Source organism: Poecilia latipinna, unplaced genomic scaffold (genome assembly GCF_001443285.1).
Source record: "Poecilia latipinna isolate Pla-1442-1.1 unplaced genomic scaffold, P_latipinna-1.0 Scaffold3381, whole genome shotgun sequence".
In the NCBI taxonomy this organism is placed as follows: domain Eukaryota; kingdom Metazoa; phylum Chordata; class Actinopteri; order Cyprinodontiformes; family Poeciliidae; genus Poecilia; species Poecilia latipinna.
The window spans coordinates 28,428-49,276 of record NW_015115997.1 but is presented as its reverse complement, the minus strand read 5'-3'; the positions used below and the strand labels follow the sequence as shown (position 1 = coordinate 49,276).

The window sequence follows — 20,849 nt, the reverse complement described above, 5'->3', positions numbered from 1 at the left end:
GTTTTGTCTGAATGTTGCCATTTGCCCTAATGTCCTTTTTTTTTGTTTTATTTTGTTAGCAACGGTGGAGTACTCCCTATTTAACCCAGAAAAGGATTATTTTAGTTTATTAGTAATATCAGAAATTGTGTAGTACGCACTATTTAGATCAACATTATACAGCCCAGAAATGGAATCAGAATTAGAATAACTACGAACTTGGAATCCAGAAATACTTAACAGGATCAGTCACTGCTGTTAAGTTGTAAGTAGCATACTGCCATGTGTGAGATGTGCGGTAGTGGGAGGCGGGGCTAGAGCTGTAGTTTTTTCATTCTGTTGTGTGAGGAGCGCATGTTGTTAACTGTTGATGGCGACCATTAAAGTGTGGATGCTAATATCAGCAGTGTGATTATTGAGTCAACAACTGCTGAGTTTATATTACTTTTAACCCAGGAAAGGATTTAGCTCTCCTTCTTTTTTTCTTTCCTTTGGTTTGTTATTTTGTTTGTATTTCCTTGTAACTCATGTAAAGCACTTTGAATTGCCTTGTTGCTGAAAATGTGCTACATAAATAAAATTACCTTACCTAAAATCTGACGCCTCCATCTTGTTTCCATCTGGTGAAGAAGGAAGTTGCTCTCAGTGTCTTCAGAGGTTTTGGTGTCGTTTCCTTCAGTGGTTCTTGGTGCAGCGCCCCCACAGGCCAGGAGGGGAACAGGTTGGTTTGACTCAGAGCCACAGCAGCTGGAGGTGGAGCAGGTGATGGAGTTCTGGTTCCAGTAGAACCAAATCTATGGAACTGAAGGAGGAAAACATCCTGAAACCCGGAACAGCTTCCGTCTCTCAGCAACCAGCACAGCAAACGCTTCAGATCTGGTCCAGAATCCTGACTGGTTCGTCCTGCCTTCATGCTGTTAAAGTCCAGCTGAGTTTAATCAGTTCAGCCCTGAAGTCTAAATGAGCTCCAGAGTCGGTCCGGTTCCTGAAGAACCAGCAGAACCAGACTCCATCTGCTCACAATGAAGTCCAGACCAGCCGGGTGTCTCTGCATGCGGCCCGCTCCCACCTGGATCCGTTTTAGGATCCGGGCCAGAACCACTCTGTTCCACTTCTCTGTCTCATCTTGTTTCTTTGCATTTGGACAAACGCTAAACATGAACAGGAAGTGCTGACGTTACTGTGAGGCTAATCTGCAGTCGGGCCCAAACGGGCCTGTTAAAAACACCAGATAGTTTCATCTGCTCTGGTGTGTGTGTGTGTGTGTGTGTGTGTGTGTGTGTGTGTGTGTGTGTGTGTGTGAGCCCGCGCAGCAGACCTTGGCGTTTCAATGCATCTTGGAGGCTCAGAAAGGAAAACCTTTTGGAATATGTCCAGTTGACGGATTCATGGAAACGTTTTGTCAGCGCTAAGCTCCAACGTTTCTTCTGGATTCTCCAGTGGAAAAAAATAAGCAGAATTTAAATATTTTCAGTTTTTTGTTGTGGAAAAAGTGTACAACAAAGTTTGGTGATAACGTCCTGATGCTGCTGAGGGTTTTCGGGGGTTTCGCCTGCAGCAGTCGAAGGACAAAACACAGAAGTCGGCTCACATCTTTGACTCTTCCTGAAGTTTTAAGGCAGATCTGGAATGGAAACACTGTCTGCACTTTAACATTTCCATGAGGTTCTCCATCATCTCACAGCAAACTGTTTCTTCTCTCCATCCTCTCTCCTTCCTCCTGTCCTCCTCCATCCCTCCTTCCCATCAGCACTGGAAGGCCGAGGTAGGACCCGGTCGCTCCTGCCTGCATGTCTGCCTCTCCCTGACCCGCCTAACCTCCCTCTTTTCCTGCTGTCTAACATCTTCAGGAGAATTTTCTGCAGTTTTGTTGAATTTATCCGCTGAAGATGAGAAGCTGAACCGTAAATGAAAGCTTGAAAATCTGCTTAGTTTCTTCATTCCTGGAGTCAGACGTAGAGCTGTGGTTTAATCTGAGTCCGTTTTTAATTTGTCCGTCTATTAAAACTCTAAAATCAGTTTGAATTATATTTAGTTTGATTTGCTTTTTGACATTAGTTCCTTCATGTCTTTGAGTGATTAACAAATTCAACCAACTAGACAAATGACCATTGTCTAGTGGAATCTAATTTCTATTTTTATTGATCAGCGGTTGAGGCTGTATGAATAAATTTGAGCCAATAGCTGTCTGTGTGCTGTTGTATCATGTTTGGAACTGTGGTGAGACAATGTTAATAACAGGTTAATAACCAGGTTAGCTAATAACAGGTTAATAACTGCCTAATAACCAGTTTAGTTAACAGGTTAATAACCAGGTTAGCTAATAACAGGTTAATAACCAGGTTAGCTAATAACAGGTTAATAACTGCCTAATAACCAGTTTAGTTAACAGGTTAATAACCGAGTTCTCTAATAACAGGTTAATAACCAGGTTAGCTAATAACAGGGTAATAACTAGGTTAGCTAATAGGGTAATAACCGGATTAGCTGATAACAGGTTAATAACCGGATTAGCTAATAGGTTAATAACCATGTTATTAACCTAATAACAGGTTATTACCTGTTAATAACCAGCTATTATGAGAATAGTTGGTTACTTGTAATAACCAGCTATTCTAGCTAATGACAGATTAGCTAATGACAGATTAATAACCAGATTAGCTAATGACAGATTAATAACCAGATTAGCTAATGACAGATTAATAACCAGGTTAGATAATAACAGCGTAATAACCAGGTTAGCTAATAACAGAATAATATCCAGGTTAGCTAACAGAGTAATAACAATGTTATCAACCTGTTAATAACATGGTTATTAACAGCTGTTATTACCTGTTAATAACCAGCTATTATGAGAATAGCTGGTTACTTGTAATAACCAGCTATTCTGGTTATTACAAGGTAATAACCAGAATAGCTGATGGGGTAATAACCAGGTTAGCTAATAACAGAATAATAACCAGGTTAGCTAATAACAGGGTAATAACCAGGTTGGCTAATAACAGGTGACTGACCTGTCAGGTGTTTTGCTGCAGGCCCAGAGGCACGTCACCGATCTCTACGAAGACCTGAGGGACGGACACAACCTGATCTCCCTGCTGGAGGTCCTGTCTGGAGAGATGTTGGTGAGTATCCCCCGGTGTCCCTGTCCTCTCTGAGTCGCTGTCCCCCGGTGTGTCTGTCCCCCTGGTCGCCCCCGGTCAGCAGCGGCCCTGTCTCCACGTCTGCATGACTTGTAGATCTGTTCAGGTCCTGCTGAGGCTGAGCTCACTTTGAAACACTAATTTCATTTCTGGCTTCCATCTTGTAACCGTTCTGCACTTCTCTGTCTTTGTTTGAGCCTTTTTATTTCCTTTCTTCTAACTGCTGTCTGCTTACCCTGACCTCTGACCTCTGCCCTCTGCCTTCCTGTCTCGCGACGCTCCGGCTGTAGCCGAGGGAGCGCGACGTTGTGAGGAGCGTGCGGTTGGTGAGTGGCGCCTGGACTGCAGGTGGGAGGCGGGCGTGGCATGCATCACCACCAGGTGGCAGCCTGCCGGTCGTTGCATGTTGGCCGTCACCCCAAACCTCCATCCTCACCGTCCTCTGATCACTGGTGATGGCAGCATCATGTTAGAGGGTCAAAGGTCAACTCAGAAGATCAAATCAGAAATAAAACGAGCAGAACTAAAAGATTCAGTGAGAAATATAAGATGCTAATTTACAATTTCTGCTGCTGATTTTAATCCAACAGAAAAATGACCAGAAGTGTAATTTAAATTAAGATATTCAGAAACAATGAGATGAATAAGGCAATAAGCATATTTTCATTGTATATTTATTCATGTTTTTATTTTTGGTTTTAGAAAATAACCAGTTTATTCCTTTCTCATCAAAAAGTATTTTATGTTTACCATATAGTTATTTTGTGCTTTCTGAGCTCAGTTACAACATTCTTATTTAACAATGATTTTGTTGGGAGTGCTGTGGTGGCGCAGGGGTTAAGCACAGTCCACATATTGGGGCCTTAGTCCTCGAGGCAGCTGTCGCAGGTTCGATTCCTGGCCTGGCGACCTTTGCCACATGTCTTCCCCCTTCTCTCATGACCAACTTTCCTGTCAACTATCAAATAAATAAAATTGTTTCTTTTTTTTTCACTTTCACTTGCATTAAATTAAAAAAAATATGCTTGCACCATTCTGAGATTTTTAATTCCAAAGAAAAGACAAATTAAAATTCTGTTGAATAAAACCAAATAATCTAAGAGTTTAGCGTCAGATTGTGCCTGAAAGAGGCGGTGAAGTTCAGCCGAACGCTGATGATGTTCTTCTTTATTTCACCAAATTAAAAAATGTTCCATATTTTACAGGATCTAGAGAAACCAGTTCAACCACAGACATCTCAACCCTTTATCATAGGGTTATCATAATAATGATATTAATGTGAGATTATTATTATCATTATTATCATTATTCAGTTTGCAGCTCTGAGATGCTCCAGTCCAGCTTTAGATTCTTCTGGAATCTGTTAAAGCTGCTCAAACAGGGAATCGTTTTTCCGTTATGGACGGACAGACGTAGCGGAGATCACTGGGAATGTTTGTCATCCATCTTCATGCTGTCACCCGCTCCATCTTGGCTCCATCTGTGGCGCATCTCTGGGTCAGATCTGACCACAAACATGCAGTTTCACCTCTGACCTCCAGCACCATGACTAGCATAGCTGTTAGCATAGCTAGCCACTGGACCATGGAGTTTTGTCTAAGTGTGTCCTCTGTGGTCTCTTGCAGCCGCGGGAGAAGGGCCGAATGCGTTTCCACAAGCTGCAGAACGTCCAGATCGCTCTGGACTTCCTCAAGCACAGACAGGTGAGGGACATTCTGGACAGACGGCGCCCTCGTCTCTCTAACCCTAACCCCGACCTCTGCCCCCTTTTCAGGTCAAACTGGTTAACATCAGAAATGATGACATTGCAGATGGAAACCCCAAGCTGACTCTGGGCCTCATATGGACCATCATCCTCCACTTCCAGGTAATCCAGGAGATTTACAACATTTAAACTCCAGATTTGTCAAGTCAAGTGAACTTTATTGTCAAAGATCTATGTGACAGGGTTTACACAGATGTTTGAAATTGCATCTCATCATTCTCCAATGTGCAGTTAAACTAAACGTATAAACACATGACAGTAACCCCACCCCCCAAAAAAACAAACACACACACACTGCTATACACTGTGCAATAAGAAGAATATATAGATGGACAATAAATACACAATCACACACACACAGCAGCAGAAGTGCAATCAGTGGACATACAGGTAATGTAAGGTAATCTAGATGCTGAATGCAAGGTGCAAAGCAAGTGGTGTGTGAAGGAAATGTTTATGAAATGTTCTCCAGTGTCCTTGAAATGTTCAGTTTTTGCTTAAGCTCCTGTGTTTTTAAGTTTGTTGCGATTCCCTGGTGATAAACCCATTCAGCCGTCCTTCGCTCTCCTTTTATTCCTGGTAAGCGAGAAGCCGTTGGCCTCCACATGGCAGGTAGTTGGTTTTTCCTGCGTTGATGGAAATACTGAAGGTGTTTTCCTGCTTCACCAAGAGGCTGAAAGTGATGGTGGAGGTGCAGAAACCTCCTGGGGAGTTAAGGGCGAGGCAGCTCAGTGAGGCTGTCTGCAGGAAACCAGACGACTCGCTTTGGTTTCCTGCTTTTCATCCGGCTCTCCTCACAGGACCAGACATGCCTCACGACTCCCAAAGTGTTTTCTACATTTCCATTTCATCCCATTTTCTGTGTGCTGAAAGTGAAAAAACGCCGTTTCCCTGAGCTGCGTCTGAACTTCAGTTTCTAAGCTGCAGTCGACTTCCTGCCTGGAGGAAGCGCCGGTTCTGGTGTCGACCCGCAGCTCCAGTCAGGCTGCCTGGAAAAATCCTTCCAGCAGGTTTCACCTGGACAAGCAGAGCGATAATTCCCAAACCTCCAAGGGATCAGAACATGTTGGTGGTTCTGTTGGAGTCTCAGCCCAGTTTCAGTCTGGAGGTTCTGACTGGCGGGGAATGTGGGTGGAGACGCTCTGGCGACCAACATGGCGGACCAACATGACCAACATGGCGGACCAACATGACCAACATGGCGGACCAACATGACCAACATGGCGGAGTCCCTTTAGCTCCATCTTCACTCCCAGGTCCGTGTCGGGTTTGGGTTCATTCTGGACCCGCCAGGCTCGGGGTTTCCTCCTTTCCCATCGTCTCCACCCTTCCTGTTTTAGGAATAAAATTATTAGTTGTGCTCTGACTCAGCCATGAAACCGGTTGAGAGCGGCTGCAGCAGGAGATTATCCGCCTGCGGGGAATAATCCCACTCGCCTCGACTTTCCCGGATCTCTACAAACAGAAAGTCTCTGCAGGTTTCAGCAGTTTGTGAAATAAACTGAAGGATGAAAATGTTTTGAAGCTGCAGCCGGAAACTGATAATTAGACCCAAACTGAGAGTTTTAGATGTTATGTCTCATTGCAGGAATAATCCAGATTAAACTCTCCAAAATACTGGGATTAAACTGGTTCCAGAAGCTCAGTCCTGGAAAAACCCCAGAAAGTTGTTTTTGTTCTCTGAAATGTTCCGTTGGGATTCTCCTCCTCCATGTGACTCAGAGTTTTTCCTCCCAGCACCAATAAAATTTTCCCGTCTCTCGGTCCAGCAGCCATTAGCGGCTGCCTGCGGGCGCATTAAATGAAAACAAAGCCCGCATTCTCACACTTCCAGGTTCTGTTTGGTTCTGATGCATCACAACGCAGCCAGGCCAGATTTATGGGCGTCATGAGTTCTGGAAAGGTCGGATCGGATCATAAATAACTGAAAACCAGATGAAGATGGAGGCAGAACCGTCCAGAGCCTCAAACGATTTCAAACTGCAGATTTAAAGTGAGCATCTGGAGCTTTGACTCCTTCACTTCTGGTCTGCAGACAGTAGAACTGCAATGCTTCGGTCTGAATTCCTCGTTTCTCCTGTTCTCAGGCGTTTTACAGAAACTCGGTATTTTAAATGTGAAGGAGACGTTTCCACCCTCCAGGTTCCACTCCACCCCTTCAGCCATTTCTGTAGTTCGGTAGCAGCGATTATCTACCGGCAGAGAAACTTTCTACCTGTTGGAGCCAGAGTCTGACCCAGAGCAGCAGAACCTGCAGAACCGCGCATTCACATGAACGCTTGGCAGTGATGGTGTTACTGGATTTACTCCCTCTGCATCCACACCAGCTACCTACAACATGGAGCGCAGTTTAACTACAGTCCATGCATGTCAGATGACTATTCAAATATTAATGCTACCACAATATGAATGCATTAAACGAAGCCTGGACATAATGAAGGAGTTAGCTAACGGAGCGTCAAGGACGTCACCGAATTGGACCATTTTTGTTCCCCGGGACAAAACCAGCAAAAACTAATACTTATATCCAAAGCATGCAGAGCAGTTGAATCCTCCAGGAGGCAGCTAGCAGCTAGCAGCTAGCACACAGCGCTAACAGGAGGCTCAATGCTGACCACCGGCCAGGACGTCTCTACCGACACACAGCATTCATGTCTACAATCAGCTTTGCTGTCCCTTTTATCAGCAGCTTAGCGCTTCGCTGTGTCCCTCGCTTCCATAGGGAAGGAACCGACCCTCAGTCAGACCAAGTCTTTCAGAAAATCCCTCCTGATATCCTGGCGGAGGTTCCTGAAACGCTCGTCCTTCAGGTCTCCAAAAACGGACGTTCCCCTCTGATGTGGGAACGTTCCCGAGAAAACCGACATTAACCAGAAGAGGCTCTGATGCCGCGGCGATGTGAGACTCCTGAGCGTTAATACACGCATTTCTGAGCGGTTCGACTCGCTTACCTGCAACTGCAGCAGAACTGAACTCGGATACAAAATCACCGCCAGGAAAAAAAATGGCCGATTCTCAGAACTGATTAGCTGGAAGTCATGACCTTGTTCAGCAGAAACGTAGTGTGGTTAGCTTAACCCAAAGAGCAGCAGGAGTTCTGGTCCAGACTTGGGTCTGGTTCTGGTTCTGACCGTGTGCTGTTGGTCTCCCCAGATCTCGGACATCCAGGTGAACGGCCAGTCGGCCGACATGACGGCCAAGGAGCGTCTGCTGCTGTGGGCCCAGCGGATGGTGGAGGGCTACCAGGGGCTGCGCTGCGACAACTTCACCACCAGCTGGAGGGACGGCCGGCTGCTCAACGCCGTCATTCACAGGCACAGGTGAGGCTACAACAGGTGAGACCCGGTCCAGAACCGGTCTGGACCGGGTCTGGTTCTGAGGCTAGAGTTCTGCTCTCTGACCTCGTGCATATTTCAGGCCGTTGTCTGTCCGGTGTTGGTCACTGCGGGTTCGGAGGCGGGAGTCTGACCTGAACATGGCCACCCGTTGCCATGCAGTCGGACCGGGTCTGGTAAAGGTTCTGAACTGAACGTTCTGCTGCAGCGAAGCAGGAAAAGTTCCTTATACTGGGGCAGCAGCAGCGATACTGGGTTCACTGGAAAGAATTGTCCTTCCTTCCTCTGCAGCTCTGAGGAAGCTGATTTTCCCTCCGAGTCGCTGCATCATCACCGCGTCAACGACAGGAAAACAGCGTTACCATGGCAACAAGCCACAGCAGCGCTGATGCTGCTGCTGCTTCCTTTGGCATATTAAGCTGCACATCTGATTAAATTCACTGGTTATTCTGCTGGTGATTAATAGAAACGAACTGGTTTTATTGAAATAGCTGCTCTGAGCTTTAATTCAAACATTCTCCTTGTGTCTGTGGTTTCATTATTGTTAAACTTTGGATTAAAATTATAATAAATCTTTTATTAGTGTCTTGTTTCCCGACTTGTTTCTCTGGATTTCATTGGACAAGCTGATTGTTTTCTAACTTCCTTTCTTGTTGCTTCCAAAACGAAAACCCAGCCAGCTGCAGCTCGGATCGTCTGGTTCTGACCCGGTTAAACCTGCCTGCAGAACCTTCTGGGTTTAACCGGTTCCTCCATCCAGTCAGAGGGCTGCCCGTCTCCCACTGCTGGAGGACTTCCTGGTTTCTGGTTTCCTAGCCAGGCTGACCGTCGGCCCGCCTGGCGTCGGGTGGTTAAAGGTTCTGTCCTGACCCGGTGTGGCGCCTCTCTGTGTGCAGGCCCAGCCTCATCGACATGAACCAGGTGTACCGGCAGACCAACCAGGAGAACCTGGAGCAGGCCTTCAGTGTGGCTGAGCGAGAGCTGGGAGTCACCAGGCTGCTGGACCCAGAAGGTGAGCAGAACCAGAACCTCGCGGCAGGGTTCGGGTCCGGCAGGTTCTCACTGCTCCGTGTTCCTGTCCAGATGTGGACGTTCCCCACCCAGATGAGAAGTCCATCATCACGTACGTCTCCTCGCTGTACGACGCCATGCCCCGCGTCCCGGACATCCAGGACGGCGTCAAGGCCAACGTGAGTTCTGATCCGTTTCTGATCAGTGCGTCCAGTAGGCGCCAGTAGATGAAATGGAGCCAGATGTTTAGAGCAGCATCTGAACCTCATGTGTTTATGGATCCAGAACCGGTCCTGGTTCTGGTCTTCCTGTCTCTCTGTTAAGTGATAAAGTGGTTTGTATGTGAGCTGCAGCTGGATAACATCCTGACCCTGCAGGAGCTGGAGCTGCGCTGGCAGGAGTACTACGAGGTGGTCACCGTGCTGCTGCAGTGGATCCGCCACCACATCCTGGTCTTCCAGGAGAGGAAGTTCCCCAGCAGCTACGAGGAGATCGAGGTGACCGCGTCGCCCACCTTCATCCTGAGGATGAGGAGCTGGATGATGAACTGACGTCTGCGTTTCCTCCTCAGGTTCTCTGGCGCCAGTTCCTGAAGTTCAAGGAAACCGAGCTGCCGGCCAAAGAGGCAGACAAGAACCGCTCCAAACACATCTTCAAGTCGTTTGAGGTGAGTTCCCCGGCTTCCCCCGACGGAGCGACCCGGACTCGGACCCGGACTCACGCCGTTTCCGTCTGCAGGGTGCCGTGCAGGCCGGCCTGGTGAAGGTTCCTCCAGGCTACCATCCGCTGGACGTGGAGAAGGAGTGGGGGCGTTTGCATGTGGGCATCCTGGAGCGAGAGCGCCTCCTCCGGACCGAGTTTGAGAGGTAAGCAAAACCCAACCCACTGCAGAGTCACATGCTGCAGAGCAACACGGTGCACCACCACTGGACCGCTGCGATGCGTCACACGGCGCCGGACCGTGACTCATCTCCTGATGAGTCCAAACACATCAAACACTGTTTGTTTTGTTGGTTAGGAAGTAAATCATCAAATTAAAGGAAGCACATGACCCCATCTCATCGCCATGGAGAAAACATAAACGTTTTCTGGTCACATGGCGGCGGGGCGTCGCTTCCAGCCCTGTGGCTTTGGCCGCTCTCAGTTTAGACTCACATCATGGCTTTCCTGCATCAGGGCTACCACTATGTGCTGCAGAGGAGGACGCAGTGAGTGCCCACTCCTCTGCCTCCTCTTTTTCTATCATGCATGTTGACCTCTGACCTCTTCTCCTCGCTGCAGGCTGGAGCGACTCCAGAGGATCGTCAGTAAGGTCCAGATGGAGTCGGGGGTGTGTGAGGAGCAGCTCAACCAGGTGGAGACGCTGCTGCAGACGGTGAGCAACTCCAACATGTTGTCATGCTGCTGTAATGCCTTGTTGGTGCTGCAGGGGGCAGCAGAGGGTTACATTAATTAATGAAATAGATACATATTTGTAAATTTGGTCATTCAGATAAAATTGTAAATCTGTACTTAAAATAAAAAAACTAATTATGTATGATTAACCCTCCTGTTATGTTGCGGGTCAAATTAACCCATTTTAAAGTAAAAAAAAAAAAAAAGTATTTTTTTTTCTGCATGAAACTTTTTCTATTTGTCTTAATAGGTGCCCTCTACATATAAACTGAAAATGGTTCATTTTACAAATTTGCAGTCCCCCCACACAACAGTTTTTAACTCATATTTCCTCCAGATATATTTGGTATTTTCCATGCTTCATGCCACTCGACAGAGGTTCGCTGGTTAATGAATATTACACAAGCCTAGTTTATGAACTTTACCTAGTGCTAACATTAGCTAGCACAATATGCTACCGGGGATCACGGCAGACAAAATATGTGACTGTCGTCATAAGTTGTGTAAGATTTCTTCTTTGAAACAGGGTGGACACTTTAGAAGCTGCTAAACGGTGTAATTTTGTGAAGATTACTTACCATCACATTCTGTGTCCCGTCACCGAAGCCCTGAAGCTCGGGACAGAGTTCTGAGATCTCAGGGAGTCATCCGCTTTAGTCAGCGCTAACCAATCGGAACACGTCTTACATCGCTCGTCCTTAAGCCCCGCCCAGAATGTTCATGGAAGCTTCGCCAAAGCAAATAAAGTTGTATAAGCAAGAAAACGAGTTCAACCAAAAAACAGGAGCTCAGAAAAAACTTAGACTCAACCAAAAACTTAGGCTGTCGACCAAAAAATTCTGATATGCAAAAATAAAAGTTTCAAACAAAAATTTGTGATTTCAATTAAAAAAGTTTTTAAAGCAATTTTTTGTTTTAAAAAGAATAATTCTTACAATTTGATTTAAATATTTTTTTTGTTTGAAACAATTTTTTTTAAATCCAAAGGTTTTGATCACAACTCTGTTTTTGTTTGACATGATTGTGTTTTTTGTTGTTTTTTTTTATTGAGTAATTGTGAAACAAATCTAACTCCATACAGGAACATTAAATATTGTATGACAAATTGTAATAATTATTTAATCAGTTATTTATTTATTTATTGTATTTTGGCCCACTGCAACAATTCAAGAATTTATTTGTTGTCAGTTACACATATCAAAGTCTGGAGGCGGAGCTAGCACACTTTAAACCAATCAGACGTTTGGTTTAAAAGGAATAGACTCACTGGTTATTGATAAACAGGAAATGGCTAATTAGAAATTTATCACTTGATAAATTCCAGTCATATTTAAATATTTCAAGATTGAAATGGTTTTGCTTAAGAAAAACTGACTCATTTAAATAAAAATATATTTTTAAAATGTATTGAATGAATTTATTGTTTTTACCAACCAGCCATTTAAGGGATCAGGCGAGTTTAAGAGGCGGTTGTGTGGAGTCGTCCTCAGCAGTCAGTGTTTTACAGTGAAGAGAATCAGGGAGAAATCTTGAGAGTTTTCCGTGCCACGGTGTGAAGCATGTCGGATTGCTGAACTTCCTGTTTGCTGCAGGATGTGAGGATGATGAGTTCTGGGAAACCGGCTCAGCACACAGCAGAGGTGGAGGCAGACCTGGAGAAAGCAGAGGCAATGATCCGCTTGCTCTTCAATGATGTACAGCTGCTGAAAGATGGACGCCATCTGCAGGCCGAACAGATGTATCGCAGGTAAATGGTGTTTCTGACAGACCTGAAGGCTGCAGCACTTCATCCTGCGTTGCTCCTGCTGCCAGCTGATCCAGAGTTTTACTGAAATTCTTCCTTCAAGACGTTGATGTGATCATTTCTGGGCTCTTTTAGAGTCTATCGTCTCCATGAGAGGCTCGTAAACGTCCGCAGTGAGTACAACCTGCGCCTGAAGTCAGGCGTGACCACCACCCAGATCCCCATGACCCAGATCCCCATGACCCAGATCCCCATGACCCAGATCCCCATGACCCAGATCCCAGTTCAGGTCCACTCCCAGGTCGGTCCACCCCAGCAGTCCTCCAGGGTGCGTCCGGAGCTGGACGAGGTCACGCTGCGCTACGTGCTGGACCTACTGGGTTGGGTGGAGGACAACCAGCGGCGGGTGGAGGAGGGCGAGTGGGGCTCCGACCTGCCCAACGTGGAGACGCAGCTGGGCAGCCACCGGGGCCTGCACCAGTCTGTGGAGGAGTTTCGCTCCAAGATCGAGAGGGCGAAGGCCGACGAGGTACAGCGGACAGAAACCTCCTGAGGGTTGATGGTGAGGAAGAGGAGGTGGGGTCTTCATCTCGTTGTTTGTGACTCTGCAGGGTCAGATTTCTCCGGCCTGTAAGGCTGCGTACCGGGAATATCTGGGAAAACTGGAGCTGCAGTACGGAAAGCTTCTGGTGAGCAACACAACGAGCTCTTCCTGTCTGCCTGCCAGCGTTTCCACCATCACAAATCCTCTTCCTCTCTGCAGAGCGCCTCTAAGGCTCGCCTGCGCCACCTGGTGGAGCTGCACGCCTTTGTCAGCGCAGCCACTAAGGAACTAATGTGGCTGAACGAGAAAGAGGAGGAAGAGGTCAACTACGACTGGAGCGACAAGAACTCCAACATGGCTTCCAAGAAGGAAAGCTACTCGGTAAGCGTTTGGCGCCTAGAGGCTGCTGCGGGACGGCCTGCGGGACGTCCCGCAGGCCGGCCGCCATGTGGTGCCACAGCCATAAGAACCCGGCTGTTTCTCTGCTGCAGGGCCTGATGCGAGAGCTGGAGCTGCGGGAGAAGAAGGTGAACGGCGTCCAGGCCTCCGGAGACAAGCTGCTGCGGGACGGACACCCTGCCAGGCCAACCATCGAGGTGAGACGCCGCGGAGCAAAGCGAGCGGCAATTTAGAGAAATCAACTGAAACATGGTTTTCCTCCCCAGGCGTTCACTGCGGCGCTGCAAACGCAGTGGAGCTGGCTGCTGCAGCTCTGCTGCTGCATCGAGACACACCTGAAGGAGAACACCGCCTACTTCCAGGTACGCTGGTCATCCTGAGGTCAGACTGAGGTCAGCCTGAGGTCAGCCTGAGGTCAACCTGAGGTCAACCTGAGGTCAGACTGAGGTCAGCCTGAGGTCAGCCTGAGGTCAGCCTGAGGTCAGCCTGCGGTCAGACTGAGGTCAACCTGAGGTCAGCCTGAGGTCAGCCTGAGGTCAGACTGAGGTCAACCTGAGGTCAGCCTGAGGTCAACCTGAGGTCAGACTGCTCCTTCAGCTCTGAACTCTCCCTGCAGTTTTTCACCGATGTGAAGGAGGCTGAGGAGAGGATGAGGAAGATGCAGGAAGTGATGAAGAGGAAGTACACCTGCGACCGCTCCGTCACGGTGACTCGGCTGGAGGATCTGCTGCAGGACGCTGCTGTGAGTTCATCGGCTTCAGCTCCACCTGAGAATCAAGCATATCTATATGGTTTCATGCTTTTATTCTGGAGTTCTTCATGACTCTTTCACTGCCGGACGTCGGGTCCACTTTGGGTTTTAGTTGGGCCGGTCAGTGTGTTCGGTCGTTGTACGATGTATCGGTACCGCCTGATTGTCGATACGGCTGCTCCAATATGAAGGTCTGGGCTGATCGATAATGCTGCTACTGCCGATAACCGATACGTACTGATATCGTATTCCTTATGTCACCGTTGCATCTCTGCTTCAGTTAAACTCCCATAATGCTTTGCTGCATCACCATCTCTGTCACATAACAACCCGATATCTCAGGCATCCTGAAAATCTATAATATTGATAAATATCAACCATAATGGCAATAGTCATATTGGATATCGGCACTCTAACTGGATCAGAACCGGTTCTGCTCAGCAGCGTATTGGTTCTGGATCCCGACCCGTTTCTGTTCCAGGACGAGAAGGAGCAGCTGGCCGAGTTTCAAACCCACCTGGAGGGTCTGAAGCGCCGCGCCAAGACTGTGGTCCAGTTAAAGCCCAGGAACCCGGCCAGCGCCACCAAAGGGAAGCTGCCGGTCCAGGCCGTCTGCGACTTCAAGCAGATGGAGGTGAGCAGTTTGTCTGTCCTGGGTCTGACCCGTTCTCTGACCCGGTTCTGACCTGTTCCGACCCGGTTCTGGTCCTCCTGCAGATCACAGTCCACAGAGGGGACGAGTGCGCTCTGCTCAGCAACTCCCAGCCGTTCAGCTGGCGGGTTCTGAACGACCGCGGCAGCGAGGCGGCGGTCCCGTCCGTCTGCTTCCTGGTTCCACCCACCAATAAGGACGCGGTGAACAGCGTCGCCGGGTGAGGCTGGCGGGGGCCTGGGGGACAATACTGGGGGCCGTGGGCCGGGGGCGGCCCGCAGCATTATGTGGGGCGGCCCTAACCCCGCAACTTCATGTTTCATAAAAATGGAAATATTGTTTCAATTTGGCCAGATTACAGAAACAATGGCACATGTTTGGCCTCATGATAAAAACTTTGGAGGCCAACAGGTCTGGTCCGGTCCGGTCCGGTCCTGACCCGCTCTAACCCACTGTCTCCGCCAGGCTGGACGGGAACCTGCAGCGCCTGCAGGCCATGTGGCAAACCATGTTTGTGGACCTGAAGAGCCTGCTGTCCTGGCAGTACCTGATGAGGGACGTCCACATCATCAACTCCTGGAACGTCACCATGGTAACGGCACCGCCGCTGGAGGCGGAGCTTCCTCCGCTGGTTCAAACTGTTGACATGGTGATGAGAAGATTCAGGAGTTAAATTAAGTCTGGTTTGGATAAATGTTACCTTTGGGTGAGGAGAATAAGGAAAACGAGTTTTAATTTAATCAAAATGACTAAATAACGTAATTAGATTGTCTCAGCCCCAACACTTTTTAAGGATTATAATTTGAATGAATGAGACTTTAAGTGAACTTGTCTCTATAATAAGTAATAAAGCCGGAACTCTCCATCAGCTTCTGGATCAATGAACCTGATTATTTCTGATTATTTCTGATGATTCATTAGTTCTTCCTGCATCTTTGTGTTCCTCAGGTCATTGATCGGCTCAGAGAGCATCACGGCTAACCCTAACCTGATCAATGATCACTTTGATTATTTTAAATGACTTTAATCATCACTAGTTTCCAGTTTGGAAGCTGAACCCAGTAAACATCTAAATGTTTGGAGGTTAAAGCTAAACTCTGGGTGACTGTTAGCATCCCTAACTGGTGTGGAACTGATCTAGCTGGGGATGCTAACAGATGCTAGTTGGGGATGCTAACAGATGCTAGTTGTGGATGCTAAGTGATACTAGCTGGGGGTGCTAACAGATGCTAGTTGGGGATGCTAACGGATGCTAGTTGTGGATGCTAAGTGATGCTAGCTGGGGGTGCTAACAGATGCTAGTTGGGGATGCTAACGGATGCTAGTTGGAGATGCTAACGGATGCTAGCTGGGGATACTAACGGATGCTAGTTGGGGATGCTAACAGATGCTAGTTGGGGATGCTAACGGATGCTAGTTGTGGATGCTAAGTGATGCTAGCTGGGAATGCTAACAGATGCTGCGTTTCCTCCAGTTTAAGACTCTGCGGGTGGACGAGTACCGGCTGGCGCTCCGAAACCTGGAGCAGCACTACCAGGACTTCCTGCGGGACAGTCCTGACTCGCAGATGTTCGGGGCGGAAGACCGGATGCAGGTGGAGTCCAGCTACAACCGGGCCAGCCAGCACTACCAGACCATGGTCAGCGCCGCAGAGCAAGGTCCGTTCTGTTCCCTACATCATCATCATCATCATCATCATCATTTCTTGTGAACATGTCGGTTTCCTGACAGTGAAATGCTTGTTGGCTTCCTGTTGCAGGCTTCGTCCTGCCCAGAGCAGGTAAGGCAGCGGCAGCTTCTGATTGGCTGAGCAGGAATGAATGCGCTCCGTCGCCTGTTGCGGCATTTCATGCATCGAATCACTGATGTTAATAACCTTTGCTGATTTATTTCATCCTAACATCACTGGTCAGGTTTTCTTGTCTGCATGTTTTACAGCTGCTGATTCTCATCTATAATCAATAACTCTGTAATAACTGGAAGATAAACTTCTGTTAACGCATCACTAACATGAAGGATGAAAAACTTGAAGTGGAAAAACTTACAGAATGTCTTGAAATGACGAAACGGAGAGAGAGGACAGGCTGCAGACCAGGAAAGGGGGCGGGGCCCGTCTGTTGGCGGGGCCCGTCTGTGGGCGGGGCCAGTCTATAGGCGGGGCCAATCTGTGGGCGGGGCCAGTCTATGGGCGGGGCCAGTCTATGGGCGGGGCCAATCTGTGGGCGGGGCCAGTCTGTGGGCGGGGCCAGCTGGTAGACGTCTCGTTGGTTCTCCCAGCAGTCCCAGTTTCTTGTGCTGCAGAGACGGTGCTTAGCCAGACTCCATGTTGGTTCATTTAGGGATTTTCAGCAAATTGTTTGATCAAAAGATGCAAACAAACGCACTCAAAAATCAATAAAAAATAATGCAGCTATTGGAAATATATGAGCAATTATTTTTCTGTACATTAAATAATAACACCAAATGTCTAATTTCCAATTTTACACTAACTTCACTACATCAGTCTTTCTCGAACTGTGGTCCCTGGACCACTGGTGGTCCGCAGACGCCTCCTAGTGGTCCAAAAGGTACTACATGTAATCAATTGTTTATTTGAGATGGGGTGAGCTTACAGTTAGCTTGCCAAAGGATTGTGTTTAAAATCACCAATAGATAAACTGCTGAAGGCTAAAGAGAAAACCCGAAGGGACCAACGGAAGGTTTCTCAGGACGCGGTGCAGACATAGATCTGTAGATATAGATCTGCAAGCATGCAGATCTATGTCTGCACCCCACGCTGACCAACTGCATCTTGGCACCTGAAATAAAATTAATTATGTTGGACTGGCTACTGTCCAAGAAAATGTTTTTGCCAAAGCAACTCAAATCTACGTTGCTTTTATTATGCTTTGAAATTACAAATAAAATGTCATTAATGCACACAACAGTTGCAGTGAAGGACCTTTTTGATGCATTTCCTATAACTACGTTAGAATCCACACTTTCAGAATCTGTAAATAACTCAAATCGTGGTTTTATCGTGGCCAGTCACATTTACCAAACAGCGCCCCCTTCAGATTAGGAGGAACAATGACAGTGAGTTAAGAGACTAATGTTTTCATTTCAGGCTGTAGATGTTAGGAAGTCGTGTTCGGTGGTCCGAGTGTTTAGTGAAGGGGGCTAGCGTCTTCAGCCTGGAAAAGTTTGAGAAACTAAAGGAATGAAAGGAGCAGAGAGAGAACCGGACATTTGGAGCGAAGGAGACGGATCAGGCAGGGTGTGGCTGTGGTCTGCAGCCTGGGGGCCTTGGTAATTGCAGGATATGTGTTGACCTCTCCAGAGCTCTGCTCCCCCCCACCTGCTCAGGTGTTGTCTGTGTCTCGTGCCCCGCCCCCTGCAGGCGATCAGGACGAGTCGCTGTGTCAGACCTTCCTGACCCAGATGAAGGACCTGCGTCTGCGTCTGGAGCGCTGCGAGAACAAAACGCTGACGCGTCTGCGGCAGCCGGCCGACGGCGAGCCGCTGAGGGCCTGCGCTGCCAAGACGGCCGAGCAGATGGTACCAGCTGCTTCTGGCGCGGTCCTGACCCGGTTCTGCCCCGGTTCTGACCAGGTTCTGTGTCTGTGCAGAAGGTCCAGGCCGAGCTGGAGGGCCTGCAGAAGGAGCTCGGCGCCGTCGCTGAGAAGACGGAGGCGGTTCTGGCGGGTCCGCAGCCGGCCGGCGCCGGTCCGATTTTGCGCTCCGAGCTGGACCTGACCCTGAAGAAGATGGAGGCCGTCTACGGCCTGTCCACCGTCTACCTGGACAGGTGAGCACCAGTCAGCTTCACCGTTATCACGTTTCCAGCATTTATCAGTTTTTAAAAACTTGGCAGATTTTCTGTCCAGATATTTTCATTTTGTCACAAATTTGTCAGATGAATTCATATTTTTCATGTAAATGTTGAAGAAATGGGCTCGGCTCTGGTCGGGAACAGTTTTCATCTCTTAAAGTGGCTTTCAGCCAGCTGACCAGCAGCCTGCAGAAACAGGTGTGGGAGGGGCTCCACACAGCTTCCTGTATCTCCTGATCTGTTTCCGGCGTTCCAGGCTGAAGACCATCGACGTTGTGATCAGGAGCGCCAACGATGCCGAAGAGTCGCTGCAGAGCCTGGAGTCGCGCCTGCGGGACGCGGCCAAGGTTCCGGCGTCGGAGCCAGAGGTGGAGGAGCAGCGCGGCCAGCTGAAGGTAGCGACCCGATCCGTCCGGACTCTCGCACGCTCCGGCCTTCCCGGCGCTCCGGCTGACCGCCGCGTCTCTCCGCCCAGGCGCTGCGCGGCGAGGCCGAGGCCGACCGGGCCGTCTTCGACCGGCTGCCGGATGAGCTGCGGCGCGCGGCCGCCGTCGGCGACAGGACGAGCCGGATCCACGGCGAACGCGACGACGAGCTGGAGCGGTACCGGCGGCTGGCGGCCGGCCTGCTGGAGCGCCGGCAGAACCTGCTGGCCCAGACGGAGCTGCGGCTGCGGGAGCTGCAGCAGCTGCAGCGCCGCATGCGCAGCCACAGGGACGGCTGCGACTCGCTGAGCTGCTGGCTGGAAGATGTCCGGCAGAGACACCGGGACGTCCAGGACGTCCCCATCGGAGACGGAGCGGCACTGCGGGACCGGCTGGCCCAGGAGGAGGTGGGGGGGTCAGGGTGTAAAACAATAAATAATCAATATAGCAATAAAAACCTCTGATCCACTGATGTGCATCTAATATACAAACACAGAGACAATAACCACAGAAATGGTTTTATAAATGTTAAATTCATAATATTTTTTAAAACTTTATTTCAGAAACTCCTGGAGGAAATGGAGAAGAACCGAGACGAAGTGGAGAGTTGTTATAAAAACGCTACAGCGTACATCGACTCCATCAAGGTGAGGGTGTCTGAGCAGCTGCTGGCGTCCGGCGGAACGAGAGGTCCGGTCCGGTCGGTTCTGACCCATTTGGACTTTGTGTTCTGAAGGATTACGAGCTGCTGGTGCTGACCTACAGAGCGCTGCAGGATCCCACGGCTTCTCCTCTGAAGAAACCGCGGATGGAGACTTCCTCCGACGGCGTCATTCAGGAGGTCAGGGGGCGTGGCTTAACGGGAGAGGGGAGGGGCTTGAAGGGAGGGGGTGGAGACATGCTGAGCTGTTTGGGACCAGAACCTGATGTGTCTGTGTGTCTGCAGTACGTGTCGCTGCGGAGCCGCTACAGCGAGCTGATGACGCTCGCCGCACAGAGCGTCCGCTTCGTCTCCGACGCGCAGCGCCGCCTGGAGGCCGACCAGGTGAGCGCGGCTCTCGCTGACCGGGCCGTTTGGACCCGCGGGTCCGGCCGACGGAACCGGTTCCCGCCCCGCCGCGGTGAAATCGTCCGTCCTCCGTGTCGACCATGTGACCCGGTCGGCAAACAGGAAGCCGGCGGGTCACATGGCCGGCTGGCTCCGCCCCTTCCTGCCGATTCTCCTTGGTTTCTAACTTTCTCTTCTGTTTGGCTCCTCTGACCTGCTGCATGGTGAATGTTCCCCCCAGCACCCAGGTATTTAACAACGACATCACTTCCTGTCTGTGGGGAAAGTTCAGAAATCTCAGAAATCTTTCAGATCCACTTTCATGTCATTGAAATATTGATTAGTTTTTAAATCTGTAATTTCGGTTTTGATCGTCTTAGTTTACTTAAGTTTTATTTTTTCTGAAATAAAATCTGAGCTTCATTATTTCAGAATTTAATGTTTACAAACCCGAACGAATCCAACAAATCGTCATGTTACCAAGGTCTGGTTCAGAGCTGCTGGTTCCGACCCGGTCCGGCAGTTTCCACCAGAACTCAGGCCGAATGTTTCTGTGAGGAACAAAGAGCCCCAGTGCTGCGTTCTGCAGGGACACTTTAAACCGTGACACCAGAACCAAACAGGAAACTTTATGGTTCCTCCTGAGCTGGACTGGACCAGAACTGGACCAGTGAACTGGATCAGTTCACTGTATCAGTGCACTTGTTCAGAGAACCGGTTCGTGAACTGGTTCAGAGAACTGGTTCGTGAACTGGTTCAGAGAACTGGTTCGTGAACTGGTTCAGAGAACGGGTTCGTGAACTGGTTCAGAGAACGGGTTCGTGAACTGGTTCAGAGAACTGGTTCG

At 48.9% G+C, this 20,849-nt stretch overlaps 1 protein-coding gene and 1 long non-coding RNA gene across 4 annotated transcripts in view; both read left to right on the top strand.

Moving 5' to 3' along the window:
- The first annotated feature begins 1,604 nt into the window (after window positions 1-1,604).
- Window positions 1,605-20,849, top strand: part of LOC106940834 (plectin-like) — a 41,604-nt gene continuing 22,359 nt past the window's right edge. The window contains exons 1-31 of one of the 3 annotated variants that reach the window (XM_015023672.1): window positions 1,605-1,744; window positions 3,015-3,104; window positions 3,413-3,448; window positions 4,748-4,825; window positions 4,897-4,989; window positions 8,041-8,207; window positions 9,119-9,234; window positions 9,306-9,412; window positions 9,611-9,730; window positions 9,805-9,900; window positions 9,972-10,099; window positions 10,515-10,608; window positions 12,221-12,375; window positions 12,508-12,901; window positions 12,984-13,061; window positions 13,136-13,297; window positions 13,408-13,512; window positions 13,582-13,677; window positions 13,932-14,057; window positions 14,548-14,700; window positions 14,784-14,938; window positions 15,184-15,310; window positions 16,193-16,376; window positions 16,478-16,498; window positions 18,098-18,255; window positions 18,327-18,505; window positions 18,786-18,924; window positions 19,005-19,361; window positions 19,518-19,601; window positions 19,691-19,795; window positions 19,901-19,999. In XM_015023672.1, coding sequence (XP_014879158.1) covers window positions 1,640-1,744; window positions 3,015-3,104; window positions 3,413-3,448; window positions 4,748-4,825; window positions 4,897-4,989; window positions 8,041-8,207; window positions 9,119-9,234; window positions 9,306-9,412; window positions 9,611-9,730; window positions 9,805-9,900; window positions 9,972-10,099; window positions 10,515-10,608; window positions 12,221-12,375; window positions 12,508-12,901; window positions 12,984-13,061; window positions 13,136-13,297; window positions 13,408-13,512; window positions 13,582-13,677; window positions 13,932-14,057; window positions 14,548-14,700; window positions 14,784-14,938; window positions 15,184-15,310; window positions 16,193-16,376; window positions 16,478-16,498; window positions 18,098-18,255; window positions 18,327-18,505; window positions 18,786-18,924; window positions 19,005-19,361; window positions 19,518-19,601; window positions 19,691-19,795; window positions 19,901-19,999 — 4,107 coding nt within the window. In that variant the 5' untranslated portion in view covers window positions 1,605-1,639. The remainder of the gene's footprint in view (window positions 1,745-3,014; window positions 3,105-3,412; window positions 3,449-4,747; window positions 4,826-4,896; window positions 4,990-8,040; window positions 8,208-9,118; window positions 9,235-9,305; window positions 9,413-9,610; window positions 9,731-9,804; window positions 9,901-9,971; window positions 10,100-10,514; window positions 10,609-12,220; window positions 12,376-12,507; window positions 12,902-12,983; window positions 13,062-13,135; window positions 13,298-13,407; window positions 13,513-13,581; window positions 13,678-13,931; window positions 14,058-14,547; window positions 14,701-14,783; window positions 14,939-15,183; window positions 15,311-16,192; window positions 16,377-16,477; window positions 16,499-18,097; window positions 18,256-18,326; window positions 18,506-18,785; window positions 18,925-19,004; window positions 19,362-19,517; window positions 19,602-19,690; window positions 19,796-19,900; window positions 20,000-20,849) is intronic. The other 2 variants (XM_015023673.1, XM_015023674.1) reach the window with 2 other exon arrangements.
- On the top strand, window positions 1,757-2,448 carry LOC106940836 (uncharacterized). The gene is made up of 3 exons (XR_001423209.1): window positions 1,757-2,247; window positions 2,283-2,336; window positions 2,399-2,448. It is a non-coding gene; the product is annotated as an uncharacterized LOC106940836 (long non-coding RNA).